Below are 24,325 nucleotides of genomic sequence, written 5' to 3'. Positions count from 1 at the left end.
CTGAACGTCGTCGTTCTCGGGGCATAACTTCCCAGGAGCAGTTTCCCCGTGTTTCATTGGCGCTGAGGCACTTCTGCCACCATTTCTCTACACCTTTAAAAGTCCAATGTGACAAAATGCAAAGGTGTGTAAAGTTTAAGATAATCGTGTGTGGGTTTTTGTATTGCTTATCCTTAAGTCAAACGTATGCCAACCTCAAAGACTTCGCCCTGCAGCGCAGCACTGTGCAGACTGTTCTCCATTGAGCAGGCAGTACCTGTGTGTGCCAACCATTCCTACACAGAGCAGCAGTACTTTGCTCAGCAATAAGACAATGTTTAGAAAGACTTAAACTCATGTAAATGAATTGTAGAACGTGATGAATTCTGTACTGAGGTTTGGTTTGCTTGTTTGTTTGTTTTCTTTTGGTAAAACGTCCTCAGAGTGTTTTTGTTTTCAAAATATGCTTAATTACACTTTAAAAGGCCAGAGAGCTGGTGAGCTGAGGGCATTTACCCTAGAAAGCCCAGGTATGGTATATTTGTTCCTTCCTTGAAGTCCTGTTACACATTTATAAGCTGAGAGAGTTGACTGTGCCTGCAAAATTCACAATGAACTGTGGGGCACGAAGCATAGATCTGTATCAGCTTAGCCAAAGTGGCCAAGTCATAAACAGGGTGCAAGTGATTTAATTACCCCTGGGAAGGAAGTCCTGGCCCCTCTAGGCAGCTGCAGCAGGATGGTGGACAAGACTTAAAGGCCTCTGCACTGGACTCCTGCCTTTGTACTGGATTCCTGTCTGGTCTCCCAGCTTTGCCTGCACTACTGAAGTTACAGGTGATGCTATCTCCTGTGACAAGCATCTGCCAGGGTTGTAAATCCCTCACATTCAGGATTGCCCTTCCCGCTCTGTGTGTACCTAGAGCCCAGCTGGGCTGATGTGTGTGCCTGTTGTTGGGCTGGCAAGCAGCTCGTGGGGAAAGCACACAGATTCTCTGCTCCAAAGCACCCTGCAACCTCTTCCCTGCTTTTGTAGGGGTAGAAGAAAGGTTCTGCAGGCATTATCAGGCAGCATTACAGGGCTCTGTGTTCTGCATTGAGCAGTTACCCAAGGCAGGAGCACAAGAGGTGTCACACATCCTGCCAAAATCTGTGTCTGAAGTTTGCTGAGGGCCATGCAGCCTGATCGGGGTGCTCTGAGAACCTGCAACAGCGCTGCAGCCATTTACCCCTGGATTTCCTCCTTCTCCTTTCTCCCTCCTCTGCTCTCTCTCCCCAGTCGTTGTGAAGCTCCACATTCCTTTCCTCACAGTCATTTCCATTTTCCAGACCTGAACTTTGCTTCCACTCTCTCCTCCACTTCCTTTGCTCCAGTGACCAATAACAAAATAATTAGGGATGCTCTCTTCAGGATTTAAGGTCAATATATTGTAATAAGGCTATGAGAACAGAGGAGTTTTTGCCTCCCAATTGTTTCAGTAGTCTGATGACACTCATTTTCTACTCTGAAGGCATTCTGTGAGGTCAGAAAAGCCAAAAGCTTAACCCCGAAGCATCCTTGCAGAGAGTGACACGATTCTGCATATGTTGCAGGGGCCACTTGCTGCTCACCTTCCCATCAGGGCGTGTGGGTGTTGGACACCAGCAGTGTGTGAGAAGCATTTTAAGTGAGGCAGCACGCAGCTTTGCTGTGGATTCCTCCGGTCCCGGACACAAAGCAGGTTCAGGAGATTCTGCAGACAGCGCTGGGATGAAAGCATGGCTCCGAGCCCGTCTGCCCCAGCCAAAGGGCGGAGTGATCCCGCCTGGGCCCGCAGCCACACAGAGGCAGAGCGGCGCAGCCGGCTGAGTGCGCCCCGGGCTGCCCGCCTTGGCACGGCCTTCAAGGATCAGCAGTGGGAGGGAAGCAGGAGCCCAGCCTGCAGGGCAAGGCAGCGAGGTCCTGGCAGACAAAGCGAAGGCATCGGGCAGGGCGAAGCTCTCGCCCATCTGGAAGGGCGATGCAGGCACTGTGGGACCCGTCCCTGTGGGTGGCAGCAGGACTCTGCATGGCAGGGCTGCCAGGCCATCCTGCTGGCTGCGCCTCTGCAGCTTTGCTTGCCTGTCTGTAACCAGCAAAACGATTTGCTTTCTGTTCTTATTTTTCTTTGCTGGTTTTCATTGGAATCTGGTTGGTTTTGATACTGATGCCTGGTCCTTGTTCCCCTGGCAAACGGCAAAGAGGGAAACTCTCATTACAGAGATTCCAGGCCTGTGCTTTTGTGGCCGAGGGTTTGGAAACTTCTTGTTGCCAATCTGTGGTCCTCCAGGGAGAGCTCCGGCCAGAGCAGGAGAGAGCAGGCTCGCTTCTCGCGCCGTCTCTAAGGTAAAACCAGAGAAGCATTAAGGCTGCCTTCTCTTAAACGTTTCCAGTCCCTTCTGACACCTTTACAGGTGCTGTTTTTTTCCTCCTTCCTGTGCACGCCATTTCCAAAGCAAAGCATCCCCCTCAAAGATGGAATGAGCCTGGAAGCGGCTCCTCGGCCCACAGGGCAGCACCCGCACGGCGATGCTGAGCAGCTGTCTGCCTGGCAGGGCTGCTCCTCTTGGCAGCCAGACAAAGGACGCAGGAGTAGGAGGAAAACAAGGCTGGGAGGGAAAGTCGCTCCAGATAATACAGCATCTGGCCTTGGGAGAAACCATCTGAAAGTGGGGAGCAGGGCAAGGCTGGGAAAAAGTTTGTCTGTGAGAATTTATGGAGTCTGTCTGGAATGGGGATTGAGTGTCCAAACTTGCATCCAAAATCATAGCAAGCCTGTCTGCTGATGTGGGCCAGGTGTTGAAAGAGGATTTCCTGGGGCCTGGCTTGCTGCTGCTGCGGTGGCATTCTTGGCTCCATTGCACTGCAGCCTGCTTTGCAGAGGATCTCAGAGGGCTGCTTCTCCCTGGGTCAGCGATATGGACCCTGGATATTTGGTATCTGGAGGTGTGAGGAGCAAAGTTACCAGGGTTGAACTGAGGAATCTGGATTTCTGCTCAGGATCAAGTGGTCCTTGTCTGTTTTCATGAGGATGGGGCAGCAAGCAGCTAACATCAGCCAGAAAACAGATGACAGCAGAGGGACACACCGATGGCTATCAGCTTTCTCTCAGGAGCAAATCGAGTAGGAAGGAAGCTTTGTACCATCAGGAGGATGCAGTTGTAGGGAACAGGGACAGCAGTGTGAGGAGCTGTAGCGAGCTGATAAGGGAGTAACAATGGAACCAAAAAGAATAAGATGCACAATTTGCCCACAAATTGCCAGAGTCCCAGGCGGCCTCAGGAGCAGAGCCTGGGACAGGAGTTCTGTGCCAGGAGGTGGTGACTCAATGTTATCCTACAAGAAAGGTGCTTGGCTTTGTAAAATACATTTTAAAATAATATTTGCTAGAGCTAACACTGCAAAGAAAGAGACAATAGTATAGATAATCTTACGTCCCTTCAGATGCAGAAAACCTGGATCCAGTAGTCCTCTGATTGGCGTGCAACATGCCAGGAAGGCCCTGTCTGTGGAAAAAGCCCATTTATTAGACTTTATTGAAAGATTTTTATTGAAAGAAAACAACTCTGGTCATCATTTCAGCTGTCAAACAGAACGAATGTTCGGATGAGAACTTCTAGATAAAAGTAAGGCCATGCGGGCGGCGTAATCACCAGTCTGAAGTGGGACTTGCCTGCACGTTTCCCTGCTGTGAGCTGGCCGGGCTCATCCTGCAGACACAGAAACGCACAGCACAGCGCAGGCCTGAAGCCCAGGCTGTATGTGCAGCACAGTGCAGCGCAGCACAGGCCTGGGCTTCCTCAGGTCAACTGTGGTGCTGAGCCCCTGGAGGTGCTGGGATGTACCTTCCAAAATAAGCAGCGCTGCAGGAAGCTGCTTTGCATATCTTCCTCCAAAGGCTGGGTAAATCCTGCTACACTTACTGAGTATTCCCAGCCTGCAGCCCAACTGATTTGGATGGAGCCTGGGCATGTGCATCAACCACCTCTGCTCTTCTCAAAGAGGTTAAATCCACCCGCACTGAAGAATTCAAAAGCTGTGTTTTCAGCCTGGGCAGGTCAGAGGCTTTTCACTTTGTTTTGAATTTTCAACAGAGTTTAGCACAAAAGAGCAATTTGGAGATTTGCAGATTGAATTAGAGCTCAGAAGCCTATGAAATCAATGCACAAATGTAATATTTGCCAAAGACATGCTGGGGGGAAAAAACAACAGGGTCTCTCTGTGCCATCTTTTATTCTTCTCATTGTTATCTTAATCCAAGAAGAAACAATACTAGCTTGCAACCCATTTGTAGGTCTCTGACTGTGTGCAGCACGGTGCTGCAGGTGCTGATGACTATTCAGCTTTATTTCCAGATGCAAGGGGACAAACGAGTTTGTCCCAAAGCAGAGGCCAAGGTTCTGCCTCAGAGGCACCCTGACAATCTGCCCTGCCTTCCCACATCACAGTTTGCATGCACACTCCCTACACCCTCCTTGCTAGAGCATCCAACCCCGCAGAGCTTCAGGAAGGGAAAACCTTGATCTCGGTCAGAATTTGGCTTAGCAGGAGCTGGAAGGCTCACTGCGGAAACCCTGTCTGCTGAGTGCTCCCAGTGGCTTGGGAGGAGCAGAGGTAAGAAAGTCAAACCAGGAGAGGGAATAGAGAGAATACAAAGAGAAAAAGGAGGAGGGGACAAGGTGAAAGCTGCAGATCTTAACACTGTGAATGAGGTAGCTGTACCTGTAAAAAATAAGAGCTTTTGTGGCAGTGAGCACAACTTGCAGATGATTTCAGAGACAGGCACCTCTTTCTGTCCATCTTCCTTTGCTGAAAAACATAACAGCATTTATTTTTAAATTACCTCTCAGTGTGGAGAAGGCTTGAAAATGTCACGTGTGATAAAATGGCTCTGCTGTATTTCTCTCTTTGTGACTTGGCCACTTGGTGATTAAGAGCTGCTTTTACTGTCAGTAAACGAGGCTGTGCCATCAGTCTGCTGAACACAGGCCTGTAGCTTGCTGTAAGCAGCTTGGTGCATGCACACTGCTGGAACTGTAGCTGTTACACTCAATGCAGGGCATGCATGTGCAGAACACAGCTCTCATCAGTGCAAGCCATACTGTGATGCAAAGGAAGTTTAAAGCTGCTAGCAGCCCCCATAAGGCAGCTCGAATCTGTGGTCATCTTGCTAAACTGCCAGCCTGGGGCACAAGCACAGTGGTGGTTTTATTCTTGTGGCCACAGCTAGTTCAAAATAACTTCAGTAAATCCACAGACCACATGGCAGATAGGAAAAACTCATTTGTACTTTCTGTGCAAGCCAATGTCAGCAGTATCTGCAGCTAGCAAAGTCAGTTGGAGCTTGCATGGCTTCAGAAGTCAAGCGGTAAGGTTGTCATTTACCAGGGTCTTCTGTCTCATGTGTTTCAGGATGGATATTAGGAAAAAATTATTCTCAGAAAGAGTGGTAATGCATTGGCACAGGCTGCCCAGGGATGTGGTGAGGTCACCTCCCCAGGAGGTGTTCAGGACTCATGGGGATGTGGCACTGAGGGGTGGTGTGCTGGATCACTTGATGACCTTAGTGGCCTTTTCCAACCTTAATGATTCTATGATGCTGCCACTACTGCCTGTGCCCAAAGAATGGCACAGCAGGCACAAAATACAGAGACTGCAGTACTGCAGTATTGCTGGATTCTCAAAGGACAAATAATCTGGCCCTAAAAGCCATGACCATCTAAGTCACGTTACAGTTTGCTTCACAGCTACCAGTATCCTATGCTGAAGGAAGGATAATTTTACAGGATTGTTTCCTTATTCTACCTCAGCCCTGTCCCAGCATATCATATAATTTTAAACCGTCATTACAAAAACAAGTGAAACACAGAGGAACTTGTTCTTCACGGTGATGCAAAGCCGTGAAAAACACTGTGAGATCAGAACACTCCCATTCGCACTCACTTGGTGTGACTGTAAACAACTGCACAGCAATGGAAAATCCCAGTGCGGCATTCTCACCTCTCCTGCAGGACTTCACTGCTCTTCCAGCAGAAAGGCAGTGAGTTATAAACCTGGCAGTGAAATTTGAGGGATGTGGAATTCCAAACGCCGCCGCACTGGGTTTGTGGGTTTACCTGCACAATCTTTCAGGACTCTAATGAGAATTACACAGTTAAAGCCTTATGCACCCGTGTGAAAATACTGTCACTGAGCACGTAATTGTGTGCCTGAGGCTCTCAGGTCCCTTCACTAACAGAAAAACACGGATCTGTTGTTGTAAAAGCCGCCTGTGCCATTCTGGGTTCCACCACAATAGCTGCAGTCATGCATTTGGACTGAAGATAAAATACAACACCGTGGCAAATTTGTGTACTTCATACAGCACCAGCCCTAATTTTCAGATGCCGCTTTCATGCAGCGTGCAGTTGTGAGGAAGAGCTCAGCAGCTGGCTCGCCTCTGCTCTGCCTTCATTCCCTGTGCTGAGAACTCCCCCAGTGCCCCCTGCCCACCCCCTGCAGTGGATGCTCACTGCCTCCCTTTGCACAGCACTCCACCACCGGAGATGCTACAGGCCCCAGTCCGCGTCACCTCAAAGGAATTCACCCCTGACTTCCAAGGAGCAGAGTTGGGCTCCCTGCCCTCGCCGTCACTGGCATTAAAAGCAGCAGATAGCGTTGGGCAGACATTGCCTTGTGCAATAAAACTGCTGCCTCCCTCACCGGTCTCAGAACGCTCCTGGTAAGGCAGATGTGGGCTCTCGGTGGGGCTCTCCATGGGGTCCCTCCTTGGGGACTTTCTTTGGTGTCATTCCATGGGGGCACTCTGTGGGGTCTCTCAGTGAGGCTCTCCCTAAGGCTCGCCGTGGGGTCATTCCATGGGGTCACTCCATGGGGTCTCTCAGTGAGGCTCTCCCTAAGGCTCGCCGTGGGGTCATTCCATGGGGTCACTCCATGGAGCTCTCTTCAGGATCTCTCTGTGAGTCCCTCCATGGGATGTCCTTTGGGGATCTCTGTGAGGGTCTCAGCTGAAGCTGTGCGCCTTGGGAGAGGCTATCCATATCCTGAGCAGCTGTGTTGGTCTAAATTAATCAATTGAAGGACGATAGGGGATGGAGGAGATGAGTTCTGAGTGGCAGATGCAGGGTAAAAAGCTTTATTACCCAAAACATTTGCGGAGGGGGGAGAGATATTTGTTGGGGAAGCTGTACAGCTGCTTGCAAACAGAAAATGAGCCAGTGATCAGCAGGATCCGTATTTATTTGTTAATCCCTCAGCAGCTGCAATGCACGTTAACCTTCACCCTTCAGGCGGGCAGGGAGAGCGATTCAAAAGGCAAAAAAAAAAAAAAAAAAAAAACCAACAAAAAAAAACACATAACGGGAAGGCGGATGGAAAAGCTGATTTTTTTTTCCTTGGAGGCACCGGGGGCGGTGTCGGGGTGCGTGTGTGTGTGGGGGGCTATCGTGAAATTATCAACAGGTATTTGCCACAGAAAACGGCGCGGCCGCCGCGAGGTTCGCCTCAGCCTTTCTCCTCAGGCGTTCCCTCAGGAGGGGCTCCCGCCCGCCGCCCCCCTTCCCGCCGCCGCCGCCCAGGCGCAGGCAGGGGCCGATTCGGAGCAGAAGTTGCGCCCAAACTTCGCGAAGTTGAGCGAAACGCTCCCCCCGCCGCCGCCCAGTTCCCCCCGCCCCTCCCCGCCCGCTCCTCCGGCGGCGACGGCCCTGAGGGGCGCTCCATTGTCTGCCGAGGGGATGGCGGCCGTGCCCCCCTCCGCCGCGCCCCCTCCGCGCCCCCTCCGCGCCGAGGTGCGCGGGGCGCCGGGCGGGCGGCCGCCTCCTCTCCGCCAAAGTTTCGGGATCGGCGTCTCCTCGTGATGTATGGATGATATATTGCATTGTGGGTGTCAATATAACTGACGGCCATATTTGCCGGTGCCGCTCCTGCTGTAAACAACCCAAAGTGTCTGGGAGACGCGGAGACGCTTCGCTGAATTCCATCAGGACGCCTCTCGTCCTCCCGCTGGCCATGTCGCTGGGAATGTCGTACAAACCCAACTTGAACGCCCACATCCCCGGGACTCCCCTCGCCCCGGGTAAGTGCGCGGCGGGAACTGGGCACAAGTTTGGGAGGCGGGCGGCGGGGCCGCGCGGCACCTGGGGCAGAGCCGGGCTGCGCTCCTGCCCGCTGCGCGATGGCGGGGCAGCGCCTCCGAGCCGCCATTACCGCCGTCCGCCCGCCCCGCGCCGCCCCTCGGCGGGGACTCGGCGCCCCGCGGGCCGACCCCGCGCCGCCGCCGGGGCTCCGTCCGCCGGCTTTCCTCCATGCCCGGCTCCCCGGGGCGGCTGATTGATCTGGATCAGGAATATTCCGCCGGCGCCTCAGCGAGGACCGCTGCTGGCGGGACGCCGCAAGTGCCGCTCGCAGCGCCTCGCGGCCGCCGGGCGCTCTCCTCATCCGCGGCCGCCCGGGACCACCGCGACCTCCGCCCGCAGCGCCGGGCTCCGTCCCACCGGCCCGCGGCGGCCCCCGGGCCCTCCTCACTCAGCCCCGTTCTGGAGGAGGCGTAGAAACCGCTCTTTATCCCTCCGAAACAACCTTTTTTTTTTTTTTTTTTAAAAAAAAATATTATTATTATTCTTCCTTTCCCCCCTCCCCCCCAACCCCATTCCTCCGCAGTGGATCTCTACGGGAGCTTTTCCAACTTTCCTCTCTGAAAAGTTTCTCCGATGAGATAACTTTCTGGCTTTTTTTCACCCCCTCTTTCCCCCGCTGCTGCCCGGAGGTGCTGAGGGGCTCCGTCCGCAGCCCCAACAAAGCCGCTTCGCCGTGGGCTGTCGGAGGGGATCTGCGGCCGCAGCGAGCGGAACCAAAATGGAGAAGTTGGTTCTGACGGACTCTTCCCCTGCTGCAGGGCTGGCACCGCACCGACCGCGGGCTGATGTTTAAATCTATTTTATTTTCGAGAAGTTTTGGCCGCTTGGGTTTGAAAGGAGGGAGACCTGCCCCGGTGGTTTTACAGCGTTGTTCTTTCGGGATATCGGTGTGGGATTGAAGGATGCGCTCCGTCCCGGCTGCCCCGAGAGCCGCAGTCCGGCCCTGCAGCCGCCAGCGGGTGACAACCGCCGTCCGCTCAGTGCGGGTCCTGCGCTGAGCACAGCGCCGTGCGGAGCGCCCGTATCGCCCCACGGGCACGGGATGTGCTGAGGATCTTTGACAAAAAGCAGAAGTGTCACCGGAGCGAGGAGGGGGGGGGGCAAAAAAAAAAAAAAGAGGGAAACAAAGCAAAGCCCGGCGAGGGAAACCATTCCGCTGCCGGCTCCCACGAGAACCTGTGCCTTGCTCTCCGCAACAGCCATAAAATTGCAGGGGAACAAAGGTGGTGTTCTGCGCCGGTGGGGGGGCTGTGTGAGTGTCACTGCGGGGGGACCCGGCCCCATGCCCTGCACTGGGGCTGAGTGGGGAAGTTTGTGCTGCCGGTGCTCTGCCCGTGTGCTTTCTGCTGCTCGTGCTGCGATTCAGATTTCGATTTTTCATGCATTTTATCTTTCCTACCTCCTCCTCCTTTTTTTTCCCCCCCCTACCCTGTAGCTGCAAGTTTACTGTCATGCTGGAACTATTCTTCTCTAAGTTGTCCTCTCTCCCGAGTTGGGATCGCCCCCGACACCCCCAGAATCTTTGCAATGAAAGAATGTCCTCCTCTGAATCCAAAATGGGCTCTCTCCTCCCTCCCTGCCTTCTGCCATTATCCTCACGCACCAGCTCTTCCTCTCGCTCGTGGTATTGCCAGCACCGTGGCCTAAGGCCAAGGGAGTTAGACAAAGCAGTCCTTGCAGTCACACATATTGCGTTCGGAGTGATAGGACTGCAGATGGCCCCCTCCTTTCTGGAGCTTAATTCCAAGTAGAAGGAGATTGCTTCTCTATTGTGCTGACATCGAATGCCCCCATCCAGGAGGAGAAACCCGAGGTTTGCTTCCGAACCTGGGGCGAAGGAATCCCCCTCCCCCGTCCTGCAGAGGAGAGGAAAACAGGAAATCTGTCCCTTTTGGCCTGAGATCAGCCCTGCAGAAGCTTCTCCGTGTGAATGCTAAGCGTTGTGGTCTCAGCCGACCGAGGGCTCTGGCCAGCAGTGGATCTCGCAGGGATTTTCCTCTGGGAGGTGACGCTGCTGCCCTGCAGTGCAGGGTTTTGGTGCAGGGCTGTTGGAACCGCGTCAGCTCAGCTCCTGGAGCTGCGTCCTTGCTGCAGAGAGAAGTCCTCCCAAGTTTGGGCTGAGAGTGACCACTGCAAAATCAGATTTGTTCCGTGCTCAGTGAGTGGCCCAGCTGGATGGGTCGCTGTGCTGTGTTGTACAGAAGCATGTTTGGGATGCGCAAACCTGGGCTGGAGCCCTGAGAGAGGGGCTGGCTTGGGATGGGGCAATGTGGGGAGAAAGCCTCTGTGAGGCTGTGGCAGGTCTGGGGATGGCTGTGGGCATGGAAAATGGGGCTGCTTGCTCGTTACGTTGCACCAGACTCTGGGAAGGGTGTTGTGTTGTCAGAGCAGAATCTGGTACCTGTTCCTCCTGCCCAGGTCTTGCAGCATTTTGCCTGAATTATCCATCCCCTTTGTGGATCCCACACACTCTGCAGGGTGGAGCCCCTTTTAATCCACACAAATGCCTTCTCTGCACAGGAGGTAAACAGGAGCTCTGTTAGGGATCTGGGATGCTGTGTCTGTACCTTCACATCCTCACCTGAGCCAATCGTGTCCCCAGGCACCTCTGTTACCTGTTTTAACATAACGTTTTTATTTATTTTCTTGCATATTGTACTGAATATTGCAAAGTAGTACTGCTTCCTCCTCACCTGCCTTGTATCTCATATTGTTTAATTCTGTTCCTCTGTGAGAGGATCAACCATTGCACTGAGATAAAGTGGAGCGTCTCTACCAACTTCACTTGAAGCAGAGGGATTTGCACCAGCTGTGACCAGGTCTGTAGTTTGTCTTTTGACTGACATTCATCGGTCGGATGGGTGCATTCAAAGAGTTACAGTCAATGGCTCAACGTCCAGTTGTGTTCAGTGAGTTGATGTTCAGTTGCAGTCACCATCTGGATGACCAGGTAGAGATCAGGGACAAGCGGTGCTCCTCAGGGCTCTGCAGTGGGACTGGTGTTGATTTAACAGATTTAACATCCCTGGTGAGTTTGCCAGTGACCCAAAACTGCGTGATGTGGTCAGGATGCTGGAGGTGCTCGAGGCTGGGCTGGGTGGGGCTGTGGGCAGCCTGGTCTGGTGGGAGGTAAAGGTCTGATGGTGTGTGACTAGGTGAGCCTTACAGCCTCTTTAAAGCAAACCATTCCGTGATTCTGTGTTTGTATGGTTTTCTCTGGTCCAGGGTGTTTCCTGGCTCTGTTGTGGATATCTACCAGTTTTGTTCAGGCACATGTTCAAGAGCAGTAGTTTAAAGGTCCAGAAACCAGCAGAAAGAGCTTGGATTTTCCTTTGTAATTTCAACTAGAAATGTTACCATGTTTCAAGACAAACCCTGTTCCTGTAATAAAGCTTGAAAACTTTTGTGTTTAGGAGCTGGAGAAGCAAGATGCAGCAGACTTTGGCAAGAGAAAGGACAGTGCCTCAGCTCCTGGTTAGCAAATGGTGCTGCCATGCTGAGGACCAGCAGGGCTGTTAGAAGCTTTGTGGTAAAAAAAAAAAAGAAAAGAAAGAAAAGAAAAAAAAAGCAAATTCTCAGAGAGAGGTGAATGAAAAGGTGAATGAGAAAGATTCTTCCCTTTCTGGGGCTGGGCTGCAGCTTGCAACTGGGGAGACCGATATTGTTCAGTCTTGAGATGTGATGCTCAACATGTTAGCTTATTTCTTATTGAGACTTCAGTGCAAACTTGCATGAGCAAATGGCTTGCTTGTTGCCCTGTACAGACAGCTTGGGTTTCACGGTGTCTGTAGTGAGGGGCTGCTTTTTTTGGAATGAGGGTACTGGAAAGAATACGATTACAAACAATGTGGAGAGCAAAGTGTTCATGTCTTAGCAGAGGGGATATTTTTTAGGAAATGTAGATGATGCTCCACTCCCAAACCCTCATGTTACAGACTGAAAATGTCAGGTTCCCAGGTCACTTGAAATCCACATGAAGCCATGAACAGAAAAGAAACTCGCTAAACGTGTTTCAGAATGAACAATTTTTCAGTGGACTTGTTTGGACATTTAGGAAAATGGTGTTTTTGGCTTTGTCTACCAGAGCTCTTAGGTTCAAAGCAGTGACTGGCATGGTTTTCACAACCAGCACATCTCTGCGTCATCCCCACCCACCAGTCAGTTGAGTTGCAGGGTGGTTTTGGTTTGTGCTAGCTTCATTCCTCTTGCGTAAAAGTAAACCAGAAGCTGTGCTCCAGTTATGCAACTGGTGCTCCATCCTTTAGGGGAACATAGAGGTCCAAACCAAAGGCTGGACAGCTTTGAGCCATATTTGTGATGCAGACACCCAGTCTGGGGGATCAGACTAAATTCCAAACTTAAATCCTGCCCCTCGCCCCAGCTACATGTGGTATACACGTACCAAAGGCTTTGATCTTCCGATCCATTCTCACTGTGCCAAATAATTTGCTAATGTAGAAATGCCCTGTCTTCAGCTAGAATAGAAGAGCAGTGGGGAGGCAGAGGGACTGTCTTCTGTTTGTCTGATTTAAAAAAAAAAAAAGAAAAAGAAAAAGAAAGAAGAAAGGGAGGAGTTGGAAAGAGAAGAAATAAAACATGACCGTTATCCACATGGGAAGATTAAGTGGAACGAGAGTACTAGAGGAAAGGCCCTGAGTGTGATGGATCAAAAGAGCAAGGCCTCTGGCTGTTACGAAAAAGAATGTCCTACTTCTTGAGAACATATTTATATGTGTGTGTGCTGAATTTTTTTTTGCTTTCAAGTGAAATAGTTTTATTCAAAGAAAGGTCTGTTTCTGCCACACAGGCTGTTTAAGGTGGGAAATAGCGGGTGAAAATAAAACTTTCACAGCCAGTCCTATAAGGAATGTTTTGTGCAGATGAGAACTAGGTCCATTATTTTAAAATTAAAAAAAATAAATTCTTTGGAGGTTGGGGGAAACGGGGGCTGACAGCCTTTTTGCTGTGGGTTGGCATCTTCGTAGTGCTCCATGTGTTGCTTGGCTGTGCAGTAGGTCTGCTTGTATAGACGTGCGTGTGGTGTCCCATGGATGGCAGGCAGCTCTCGTTGAGCTTAAGCCAAGTTGTGCAGAGGGCTAAGGAATCAAATAATCCCATAGTCAGCCAGAACTCTGCTGCGGTTCAGGCTGTGTGCAAATACTGCAGAGATGGCTGTGGTAGGTGAGGATGTTGCCTCCCATCCTGTGCTGGAGGATCCTTGCCTTGCAACGTACATTGTCTGCGCAGCTCAGAGCATTTCTCACGTGTTGTAATGCAAACTGGGCCACTTCAGGGCAGAGAAGTTGCATCCTCTCAGTTAAAATATTCCATCCTGGATATCTCAGACCGCATACCTGCAGGAATCTCTTACATTCTCGAGTACAAAGAGTTTGTAAAATGGCAGGAGCTTATACATGCCATTTTATAGGACCCTGCAAAGCGCAGTTACAGAGAAACACATATCCAGTAGGGTTAGCTCTTAAGTCAGCTCTACATGAGTAACTGGGCGAGGTGAGTAACTGTTTCTGATTTTGCTTTGCTGTGTCTGTGAGGGTGAAGCAGAGTGCTGTGGCCACCACAGAGGTGTCCCTGTGGACATCTGGGAGCGGATCAGGTGGGTCAGTGGATCAGTGGATCAGGCACACACGTTCCTGCCCCCGCTGCTTCCTTGTGGGGTGCACGGTAAGCTGCTTTTCCAGTTAGCTTTCCAGCAAGCAACAGCAGTAGGGGTAAGATCTGAGACTGGCATTGCTGCTCAGGCTTGGAAACAGTAGAGAAGAAACTGGATGGATCTCTGCAAACCTGTTGGAAATTGATGGGGAGATTCTTGGTAAGAGGGAGTCCAGGGAAACAAAGGTTGGTTCTCTATCCTTTGTCTTGCAGGATGTTACTGGAAGGGAGAGATTTTGACAAAAAAAAGAGAAACAAACAAAAAAAAACCCCTCATTTCTATTTGCTGTATTATTACACCTTATCCTAATTAATGACGAATTATGTTGATTAGCAAGAAACTCACTATATTTTTTGTGGGGAAAAAAAAAGCCTCTGTCAGTCTTCTGTGTGAACACAGAAATAAAAGACATTGTTGGCACAAGAATAAATGAGTGTATAAAAGGTTTTGTGTACGTTTAATTAGGAAAGTGGAGGCAGGAAAGTGTGTACATTAATTTAGGTTTAATGCAGCAGCAAGCACTAAGACAATCTGGGAGGTGATGCAGAGTGTCACTCGAATTCAGTACAAGCACACTCCCTTTTCTGTCAGTTCCTAACTGTCTTGTCTCCATTGTTACTTTAACATGACAGAGCAAGCCTCAATTTAGATCCCCCCTCCTTTTTTTCCTCTCTCCAGTGAATACCTAATCATCAAACGGATTTTTGACTGGGTCTTGGCTCTGAGACTCGTTGGCCTAATTTTTCCTCCTAACTGTAACAGCAATAGCTGGTGATTTTTTAATTGTTATTATTTTTTTTAATCTGCAGTGTACAGAATGTTCAGGCATGCAGATGTATTTCGGGTTAATTGACTAATAGTCATCTGAGACCCAGGGCTTCTCTTTGAGATTAACATACAAAGTGATAGGTCAGAAAGCCTAAGGTCCATTACCCCGTGAGATAATAATATCCCCGCAATTAATTTCATTTTCATGATTGCATCATCTTAAAATGAGGTGAAATCCAGGATTTTTCATCTTCCTTTCCTCCAGCAGAGTTTGGCTGGCACAACTTCTGGCTTGGGCGTGTGGAGCCGGTGCCACGGCCAAGCCAAATCCTTCCTTTGTTCTCAGGGCCTGCTGCTGCTGATAAAGTGGTCGGCGCATGGCATTATGTCTTATTACATTTTTGATGCAGACTGCAAAGAAACGGGTAAACTCACCATGGTTACCACGATCTGTCACTTGGCAGGGCACGCCGTACTCAGCAATGGCCTCTAGTGTCTGCTGCACAGCTCTGCATAGCGTGGGTACAGCAGACAATAAGCACCCAGCTGTGGAGCAGCACCAGGTAGGGCCCTGGCTGCTGGCTGCGGGCAGGAGCCACATCCCAGCTCTGTCCCAGCTCTGTCCCAGCTCTGTCCCAGCTCTGTCCCAGCTCTGGCAGTGGGTTCTCCCTCATTGCTGCCTGTTGAAAGTTCTTTGCTTGTGAAACTCCCGTGCTGAGTCCTGCTGCTGTCCACTGCGGTACCTTATGTGTGCAAAGTATGGTTCGGCCCGGCTTCGCTGTTCTATCTTGCCACATCATGTTTCTAGTGGAGCTTTCTCTTACGTAGCCATGCCCTGCTGTGTTATTTCATCCAAATGAAACACACATCGTTTAAATTTGCATAACCTCAAATGATCTCTAATTATCTGTACTATTTTATCATTAGCCAATGATATGCTGGTGAAAACGGTCCTGTTTGCGTGGTCTGCAGCTGTGGGGTAAGTGTTGGTGAGGTCTGTTGAGTGGCCAAAGCAGGATTCCCGAGCCTGGCCATCCAAGTTCTTGCTCAGAGCCAGGTTGGAGCTTCCAGGCCCCGTATGCGTGGTGCTTGCAGTAGCAGCCTGGGAACAAGTCTTTACAGGATGCATCTTTTGTTTTATTCTATGGGAGCAGAAATCGCTAGAGTCTGTCTTTGCTTAATTGAGGTAATTAAATCTTTCTACCTTGCAGCACAAAGGGTTCATTAGTGTTTTGAAGCATTTTGAAATCACTGGAGGAAAGATGCTGTTTGCTGTTGTGTCACGTTTGATAAGTGTTGAAATTTCAAGTCGTCTGGACTTGGAATATTGGCTGAGCTGTAGGTACAGAAACCTTGCCATTGAGCATGCACAGAGGGAAGGGCTGACTGGGAGCACAGTTGACTACTGTGGTGTTCCTCTCCAGTGCAGGACCCGTGCTCTGTAGGTGTGTTTTAATTTTTTTTGCTGTTTGTTTTTACTGTACTTTAGAAGGATGCGACTGTTAACTCCTCATGAAACCTTAGCAGTAGACACATGCAGAATAGTGCCATAAAACTTAGCGGCTTGGTTTGAAACAAAGATAAACCTTCCTTTTTTTCAAATGGACCTCGTGTTACCTTCATTAGGATTTCACATCCAGTTAACTGGGCAGGATGTAGAACATACTCTCTTCCTAGAACAAAGACACCACCACAGTGATGACCTGTGATACATTCTGAAATGGAAAGAGTTCCCAGCCAAGGTAGAGTCTGTTCCACTGTGTTCAGCAGAGCTTTTCACAATGTAACTACTGGCTTTCTGTTTCTTAGTGAAGAGAAACAGGGAATGAAATCTCTTGCAACTTCTAAACAAAGCTAGTGGTTTACGTGGTTCTAAGCAGCAGTGACTTGTCAATGGTATAATTCAGGTTCATGTGGAAGGTGGTGAATAAGATCCCTTCCTCTAATGAAGGGCAGTTGGGAATTTTTAGTGAGGGTTTCTGCAAAGGGAAGATTTGCAGGCAGCAGGAGGTCTGAGTCTGTGCCTGCAGGCAAGGAGAGCAGCACCAGTGGGGGTGTGGGGGCTTTTAACTGCAGGAGTGAAAGAGCAGCTAAGTCGAACACTGCCTCAGCCCTGAGTGTGCAATTCATCACCAGCCCGTTAAAGCTGTTGTAAAACAGGGAGCAGAATTAAGCCCTCCAAAAGAAATCTTATTTCTCAGTAACAAATGCTTACCATAGTGGGGTAGTGAAGTGTCTTGCTTCCCTGTTTCTGAAGTAGTTAATCAGTGATTGCATTGGTAGAGTCTTTGAGCTGACCCATAATCCAAAGAGATGGTTTTTTGCCTTTGATTTACTTACGTAGCACAGTTTGACAGGCAAAAGATGTTTGATATCTCACAAAGAGGAATAATGCTTAGCAGTCTTCACCTCAATGTCATACAATGAGCAGCAGATCTGATAGACCTCAACTGACTGTTCTCTATGAATAGTTTTGGCATCAGCTGAAAATAGTACTGAGGATAACTTGCATTGACCATGTGATGACACTTTGAGTTGCAAAATTGCTTTCAGATAACTTGCACTGAAAAAGTAAAAATAGCGCAGGGCGTTAGACTCATCTACGTGGAATGTATATATGCAAAAATAGGGCTCCTTAAGATTTAGTTTGTCCAGGCAGAACAACTTGTCATGTTACACTGCTTCACTTTTAGACAAACAATTTGCACTGATAAGGTTGCAGCTGTGCTATTTTGAAGTGTACAGCAAACATTGGGGAAGCAGTAATTTGTCTGTTAGTAGGAAGTAGTGTGGCTCTGGCATCGGCTGGCTTAGAGTAAGGTGAGAATTCACAGCTTAAGAAAAGAGGAAAGCCACCTGAAATGTGTTCCCATGTAACCGACTCATCCGTCTGGAGATAATAACAAGCATTTTCTCTTTTTTCTCTGCAGCTGGGAGCGTTCACTCTCCCTCCACAAGTATGGCAACGTCTGCGCAATACAGGCAGCTGATAAACGACTACGGGCCCCCATCGCTAGGGTACACACAAGGGATACAGGTATGGCTCTGCTGCTTGTTTTTCCTTTCACCAGATCACTGACCCTGTGACTGCACAGTATCGTGGATAGTGGCCTGTAATCTGAGGTGTTCCTCCCTCTCACTAAGGTCTGAAATCAAACCCAAATGGCAAACTGATTCATCACACATATCTTGGGATCGAATTAGACTAAGCAGAGTGCTGAGTGAGATTAGTTACTAATTAACTGTTAGTCCCTTTCCTTCTGAGTCAGTGAACCATGTCTTGAGTTATGTTCTGGTAGCAAGGGCTGTTACATGCTTTTTAATCGTTAGAAAAGTAATAGTCCTACACCTTTAACTGTTTGCCTTGGACAAACTGCTGATTTAAGATTGACAGTCTCATGAAGCGTGTTACAGACATACCTATGGGCTGGTGAACTTTCTGTGACATCTGTTTACCACTTAATAGGATTTCCTCTACTGTACGGGCAGTTTTGTTTTATCTGCTCTTCATTCTCTCTAATATAAAATATACATCTGAACACTGATAAAGACAGCAAGAGGGTTCAACAATTAGTTCTCAGTTTGCTGTTTTTGTAGGACTGTTCTAACTTCTGCTTCATCTCAGGCTCCAATCGTGCAGCTGCATCCTACGTGACTCCACTTTTTGAAGGGCACGTAGCATTGTGTCCAGCCATAGCAGCAAAGGCAAAAAGAAAATCATGTTTATGTAGCAAACCTGACAACTTATTTTAAAAAAAAAGTGGCTTCCTGGGGTATTCAGTGAATTTCCAGGTGCTGTTTGTTCCAATTGTTTTGGTTTTAGTAGCGTTTAATTGAGATTAATCTACTTTCAATTGCAGGGTACCAGCAGCAGTCAAGTACCGCAGAGCAAATATGCAGAACTTCTAGCTATCATCGAAGAATTAGGAAAAGAGATCAGACCCACATATGCTGGGAGTAAAAGTGCGATGGAGAGGCTAAAACGAGGTAATGTTTAAGAAAGAGAAATACATATTTGAAGGTATCCCATATTCTTTGTGTACTGACTACTTGTAGGCAGCTTCATAACAATGGTCTCCCTTGAATGGAGACAGCTGTATTGAGCTTGTTGTTAAACTGAGTGTATTAATGAGCAACTAGAGCTCTGGTATGCTCTATTCTTGCTGTATTTAATAGTGGCCAAATGTGTTTCATGTGCACAGGGAGATTTTCAGTTAATAATTCAAACCTTGTTTTAGAAGCTTTAAGTTGTCAGCTGGACATGTTGTGCTAGGTTCTTGGTGACTTGCTTGTCCTTTAACTGTGTCTTCTCTCTCACATCCAAAATACACAACCAAACATTGTTTTCATCCTCTGATAAACGTCACTCACCTCCTTGACCCAAGAGCTCTTACTGAAAGGCTTAAGGAAATATTGCTTTGTGTTAAGTTGCACTGAGGCTGGTGGAGAGAACAGCTGGGGAAAAACAGAAAGGGTTTGTCAGTGGAGGCTGTTGAGAGTGAGATGTCAAACATACTCCTCCTCTGCATGGTATCGGGCCACTTAGACTCCATTACGGGTTTCAAGTGGATGTCATTAGGAGGCTGCTGCTAAGGGACATAGAAGCTTTTAGGTCTGGCTGATGAGGTCTCTTCAGCTTTGCTTAGTCAGCTAAAAGAGGTCACATAAATGCCCTTTCCTTTGCAGTGTAAAAGGAACCCCCACATGCCCTGCTGCTTACATCAGCTTGACATTGTCCTCTGCAGAGGACGTGCAAGGGGTATTTGTGAAGGAGCAGTGGGACATTCCATTGCTCCTAAAATGACCCTGAATGCCACCTACAATGGATGTGCTGGCATTTCTGTCCCTGGCCAATACACAGAGTTACCTTTTCCTCCCTTTCCTTAGTCCTTGTGCTGAGTTTGGCTCACTCACTTCAACCTGGACGGGAGTGTTATTGTAACAGACTAACATCTCACCACCTTGCAGATCCCCCTTACACTCACCCAAGACTACAAAGCTTTATTTAAGGCTCAACCATTATGGGAGAGTAATATATCTGCCGTGACGTGCAATAAAATGACTAGTAGCTGTTCTGGGAAAGGATGCAATAAAGTCTGCTGATGAGTGGTAAGTGGAATCTAGCCCAGCTAAAATCAATGTTGCTGGAGTCTCTCTTTATTGCATTGCTGGAGTCAGTATTAATAGATCATGAATGGCAATAGGCTAATGGGGACAACTTGAGAGAGAGCAGGAGAGATGCAGAACTGTTCAGAGAATATCAGTTGGGTGAGGAAACGTTGTTTTGCTACTTCTTGCACTGAGCATTGATTTGTTCGCTAATGTAGGCTTAAGATTCAGTGCTGCCACTGTGACTGGCTCACAAATGATGCAAAAAATCCACATTAAGTACTTTTTGCTGCCATCTTTTGGTCACAAAGGTACATCTCTGCATTTTAGGAGCTATATGGCTGAAGGAGCATGTGCAAGTGTGAGAGCAAAGTGAGTGAGGGTAACCACGTGACGGCAGCTTCCATGGCCACGAGGAGGTTACTGCTGAGTAAAGTCCCTGTCCCCTGCTCCATCTGCTCCTAGGGACAGAGGATACTGACCTCTAAAACTGGCTAAATTCCCAGCGTTCTACATAATTCAGGGTAGTTCTTCTGCATAAACTGGGCATCCTGCCATTAGATCCAGGTCTAGTATACTGCTTTGATATGCGTTTCTGCCTCCCACAGCTGTAGGAGGATGCAGCTTTACTTGTCTGCCTTAATTTAACCCTGAGCAAAGCCATCCACCCATCACGTCCCCAGTCTCTACTTGAATGTAGAAGCTGTTGCTGTGATCTGGGCTAGCAGCCTTCTAGAGACAGAATCCATTACATCTAACAAGAGATTAAATCTCTTCTATTGCCTTATTGTCATTTCTTCACCTTGTTAAGGAGCATGACCGAGCAGAGAAATCACCTCCCATCTTTTCCTGATAGTAAAATATAACCTTGTTAGTTGTAGAAAAATCTGTCTCCCATCATAAAAATCTGATTTGAGCTCTGTTCTTTCAGCAGCTCTGTGAACATGAAGTTCCAGCATTAAGACTCGAGGTCCATACTGCTAGAACTCAAGACAGAAGGACTCTGTGGAAAATTCCACATAATGCTTATCAGAGTAGATATGGCAGCATGTAAAGCAGTGATGATTTATACTGGGAGCTGAGCCAGTTAGGAGGTACCTTTATGCACACATCATTACAAGATTTCTCTTATACAACTTGTGCTTAGGCAGTACTATGAAGGCTTGGATTTTGATGCATCCTCTTGTAGAAGAATTGTTCCAAGGCATTAATTAAGGCTCTTAGGCCTTGCTAAAATGACTCCCTAAATAAGTTCAGATGTTTTTCACCCCACAATACCAACATAACTGACAGGTTGATTTTTTTTTTCTTTCTAATTAAGTTTCTCATTTTAATAAGATACTGCACATTACAATGTACTTGTCACTGCAGCCCTGCAAAGCTCATAATGCTCTGATTCCTTGTTTGGTCCATTTTCAATCCCTAACACCAGTTTGGGAAAGCAAACTTCTTCAGCAGTGGCTGATGTTAGGGCAGGGAGGGCTCTCTCCATTTTCTGTTATGCTGTGGTAGCCTTGGAGACTCGGCAGAAACACGTAAACCTTTCTGTGAACTGTCACTGCAAATGTCACCTGAATGAGATAATTTAAAATATGCTCAATTCTTTTGCAGGCATTATTCATGCTAGAGGATTAGTTCGGGAATGCTTGGCTGAGACTGAACGAAATGCAAGATCCTAGCCCACGAATGCAGTTACAAGATCTTCCATCTCTTAATGAAGAAAAAGTAATGCCTACTCATTCTGACTCTTGAAACATTCAGACAAATTCCTTTATTTTGAAGGTTTTACCTTTCTTTTTGCCTTTAAAAATGTATAGTGAAGAATAACAAAACAAGGATTTTTCAACTTGCTGAGGGTTGGCATTTTGTAGACACTAAAACTCCCTAAGGCATTTCTAAACCATGAAAACTGAACTGCATGCAGAGGAATGCTCTCTCCTAGGCTCTATTTCAGTTCTCTTCCTATCCAGCCACAATCCCGTTGTTGGGTTTTTTTAAATCCTTTTTACTGTTTCAACGTAACCCCAAACTGTCAGTCTTTCAAAGTTTGACATAAGCTGTAAGGACTTTTTTTTTTTATTAAATAAATGCAGAATAGCATGCTGTACTTAGTAGTCTGCTATGCCACAATTTGCCATACAGCATAGACCCTGCTTAAAAATAATAACCTTCTCCTCTTACTTTTCCTTTTTTGTTCATTTTGCATAAACACTTGCATGACTAATAGTGCTTTGAAGTCCTTTTAAAGTGCATGAATTATATGGAAAATAGGGAAGCCTATTAAATAATAACAAGATTCTGGAAAGCTAATTTCTACATTAAGGCTGGAGATTTCAGTTTTAAGTTTGCAAAAAAAAAAAAAAAAAAAAAAGAAAATTCTGGATAAATTACTAAAACTTATTTGCATCTTTTTATGTATTTATTACTTGATGTAATAAAGCTTATTTTCATTAACAGTTTGTATTAAAAGTATCTACAGTCACTTTGTTCAGATTTACACATCTGGTATGAAAAGCAAAGATTTAACCTTCATGCAGGAGGCTCACATTCAGGAAGAAGGGAACAGGCCTGCAAACTGTTGGTCTGTTTTCATTGAAGGTACAGTCCTGCTGCAGTCGAATTCTGTCAGAGGATGGTATTGTTGCTAGTAGTCTACCTTGCTTTCAACATACACAGACAGCTTGGCTTCTTGAAGCTGTTTGCCTTTGTTATCGAAGGTCAGAATGCAGTTAGCAGCCTGTGAGGGTTCTGCTGAAAATTAGAGAAGTTCTAGTTAAGCAATTAGTAACTATTAGCAGTATTGAAACAGTGATAAGCCCGATAAGCCCTCACTTGTAGGAATGCCTGCCTTCCCTCCTCAACAATGCTCATCATCACTGCAGGTAAAAGCTGTAAAGCTATGTTTAAAATTCCTTCAGAATTGAGGGAGCTGGAGCATTTACACAGGAAGTTCAACTAACAGATCTGAAGGAGACAGTCAGTGACTGGTGGTGCTTTGTCTCAAGTCTGTGTACTCGATCAGAGTATCACAGAGCAGCTTTTTCAGGTCCCATCTAACCCTGGTCACTTCATGCAGGATTTATATCAGTGCAGGCATTGTCTAAGTAAGGATGGAATGTTTAAACCTGTAAGGAATGTTCTCCTTATGTACTGGAACGCCTATGAAATAGTACAAGGCAGAAACTCAGCAGAAAAAAGATTCTTAAATACAATTAATGAGATGATGGCAAACAGAAGTAAGAACACACTGTGTGCTTTAACTCTTCAACTTTACTGTAAGAGCAGGTCAGGTCACTGCTCGGTATTTCTGTTGTGCTTACGAAGCTCATTGTTATACATCAGTGAGATAACTATGCACAGCTATGACAAACTTCTCCCTTATCCTACCAGAGCCAGTCAGTATTTCATGTTTATTTCTTGTCCAATTGTAGCATCTCTTTAAAGTGCTTTTTCCTTTCTAGGTTTTCCTTTGCTCTTCTTTTTTTCTCCTGCTTCTTCTTCTCTGATGCCTTCTTCTCTTTATAAACATCACTTTCTTCACCCTTGTAGAAGAGGTCAACCTTTTCCTGCAGGATTTCTCTGGCTATCTTTCGGTTCTTCTCCACTGATCTTGTTTGATGGCACTGAAGAAATACAGGAGGACATCCTTATCACAGCGTTCAGCTGTTCATTTTTCTGTTTTCCTGCTAAACCTTTATATCCAGACAGCCCCAGGTTATTTATCCGTTAACCAAACCTGCTTCTTGCCGAGGTACTTCACGTACGCATAAACCCTTCTGCGACAACCATGCTGAGATTATGACCGACCACAAAAGCAAACTTGAACACCACGCAGCCCTTGCCATAATGAAAGAAAACACAATTACCTTCACCACAATCCCTGACGGAACGTGCTTCAGGACAACACAGTTGCTGGTCTTGTTAGTGGCCTGCCCTCCTGGGCCATCGCCCCTCACAAACTGCTCCTTCAGCTCCGCCTCGGTGAGCGGCACCAGCTGCAAGGAGCTCCTCTTCCCGGCTGCCCACGGCGAGGGCCCCCGGCTCAGGGACAGCCGCTGCGTCCTCCATAGGGCTGCGCTGCGTGCCGCCCGAACGAACGCGAAGGCGAACGAGTTCGGAACGCTCATACAGAAAGGAGCTTCTCTGCGATGGAAATTAAAGCGCAGCTGAAGAAACCAACGCGGAAGCTTGCATCTGCAAGTAAGCGTGTCTGCTTGGTGGCACTAGAAGGTGATTTTTTTCTTCCGTCGCTGAGGCTGCATCTGCAGGAGAACCCAGAGGCGCGGTCCCGCATCGACCCGAGCGGAGGCGGCAGCACGAACCCCACACAGCCCCGCCGCTTACCTCAGGGCCCCGGGCCGAGCGCCATACTGCGCATGCGCGTTTCCCTGCGCACACGGCCCTACGCGCACTTTCCGTCACATCTGCACATGCGCGGCACTTGGAGGCGGGGATGCCACTCCGCTGATTGGCAATCACCACAACCAATCGCTGCGCACGGTGTCCTGATGCATGCCCCCCACATTCTTTACCAATCAGGCTCTGGGAACCGTCCGGCGCGTAGTTGCAATAGCCAATCCCCTGGCGGCGACGTGCGTCCTTTCCCTCTCAGCCAATCAAAGTGGAAGGCGCGCCCTGGAGCGC

At 48.1% G+C, this 24,325-nt stretch overlaps 2 protein-coding genes across 7 annotated transcripts; one reads left to right on the top strand and one right to left on the bottom strand.

Moving 5' to 3' along the window:
- Nucleotides 1-6,593: 6,593 nt before the first annotated feature.
- CDK2AP1 (cyclin dependent kinase 2 associated protein 1) lies at nucleotides 6,594-22,150 on the top strand. Of its 4 annotated transcripts, none has more exons than XM_052691023.1 (4): nucleotides 6,594-6,719; nucleotides 17,503-17,609; nucleotides 18,433-18,559; nucleotides 21,293-22,150. In XM_052691023.1, exons 2-4 carry the CDS (start codon nucleotides 17,532-17,534, stop codon nucleotides 21,358-21,360), a joined length of 273 nt encoding a protein of 90 aa, XP_052546983.1. In that variant the 5' UTR covers nucleotides 6,594-6,719; nucleotides 17,503-17,531; the 3' UTR covers nucleotides 21,361-22,150. The 4 variants fall into 4 exon arrangements, with proteins under 4 accessions (XP_052546983.1, XP_052546982.1, XP_052546985.1 ...); XM_052691022.1 differs by lacking the exon at nucleotides 6,594-6,719 and adding an exon at nucleotides 7,760-8,072; XM_052691025.1 differs by lacking the exon at nucleotides 6,594-6,719 and adding an exon at nucleotides 9,246-9,356.
- Nucleotides 22,034-24,146, bottom strand: MTRFR (mitochondrial translation release factor in rescue). Of its 3 annotated transcripts, none has more exons than XM_052691028.1 (3): nucleotides 24,026-24,146; nucleotides 23,548-23,943; nucleotides 22,034-23,304 (listed from the first exon to the last, which is right to left on the bottom strand). In XM_052691028.1, the coding sequence occupies exons 2-3, from the start codon at nucleotides 23,806-23,808 to the stop codon at nucleotides 23,092-23,094; spliced, it is 474 nt and encodes a 157-aa protein (XP_052546988.1). In that variant the 5' UTR covers nucleotides 23,809-23,943; nucleotides 24,026-24,146; the 3' UTR covers nucleotides 22,034-23,091. The 3 variants fall into 3 exon arrangements, with proteins under 3 accessions (XP_052546988.1, XP_052546987.1, XP_052546986.1); XM_052691027.1 differs by lacking the exon at nucleotides 24,026-24,146 and having other exon boundaries at nucleotides 22,034-22,432; nucleotides 23,069-23,304; nucleotides 23,548-24,019; XM_052691026.1 differs by lacking the exon at nucleotides 24,026-24,146 and having other exon boundaries at nucleotides 22,034-22,429; nucleotides 23,069-23,304; nucleotides 23,548-24,019.
- Nucleotides 24,147-24,325: the final 179 nt, after the last annotated feature.

This window comes from Tympanuchus pallidicinctus, unplaced genomic scaffold (genome assembly GCF_026119805.1).
Source record: "Tympanuchus pallidicinctus isolate F22 unplaced genomic scaffold, pur_lepc_1.0 scaffold28, whole genome shotgun sequence".
NCBI classification, from domain to species: Eukaryota; Metazoa; Chordata; class Aves; order Galliformes; family Phasianidae; genus Tympanuchus; species Tympanuchus pallidicinctus.
Note: the sequence above shows the minus strand (reverse complement) of the source record. Positions and strands in the feature narration are given on the sequence as shown.

Coding starts and splice junctions, on each gene's coding strand:
- CDK2AP1 (XM_052691022.1), top strand. CDS start 7,862: ATGATATATTGCATTGTGGGTGTCAATATAACTGACGGCCATATTTGC. Junction 17,610..18,432: donor GGTACACACAAGGGATACAG/GTATGGCTCTGC, acceptor TTTCAATTGCAG/GGTACCAGCAGCAGTCAAGT. Junction 18,560..21,292: donor GATGGAGAGGCTAAAACGAG/GTAATGTTTAAG, acceptor ATTCTTTTGCAG/GCATTATTCATGCTAGAGGA.
- MTRFR (XM_052691028.1), bottom strand. CDS start 23,808: ATGAGCGTTCCGAACTCGTTCGCCTTCGCGTTCGTTCGGGCGGCACGC. Junction 23,305..23,547: donor CGTCAGGGATTGTGGTGAAG/GTAATTGTGTTT, acceptor GTATTTCTTCAG/TGCCATCAAACAAGATCAGT.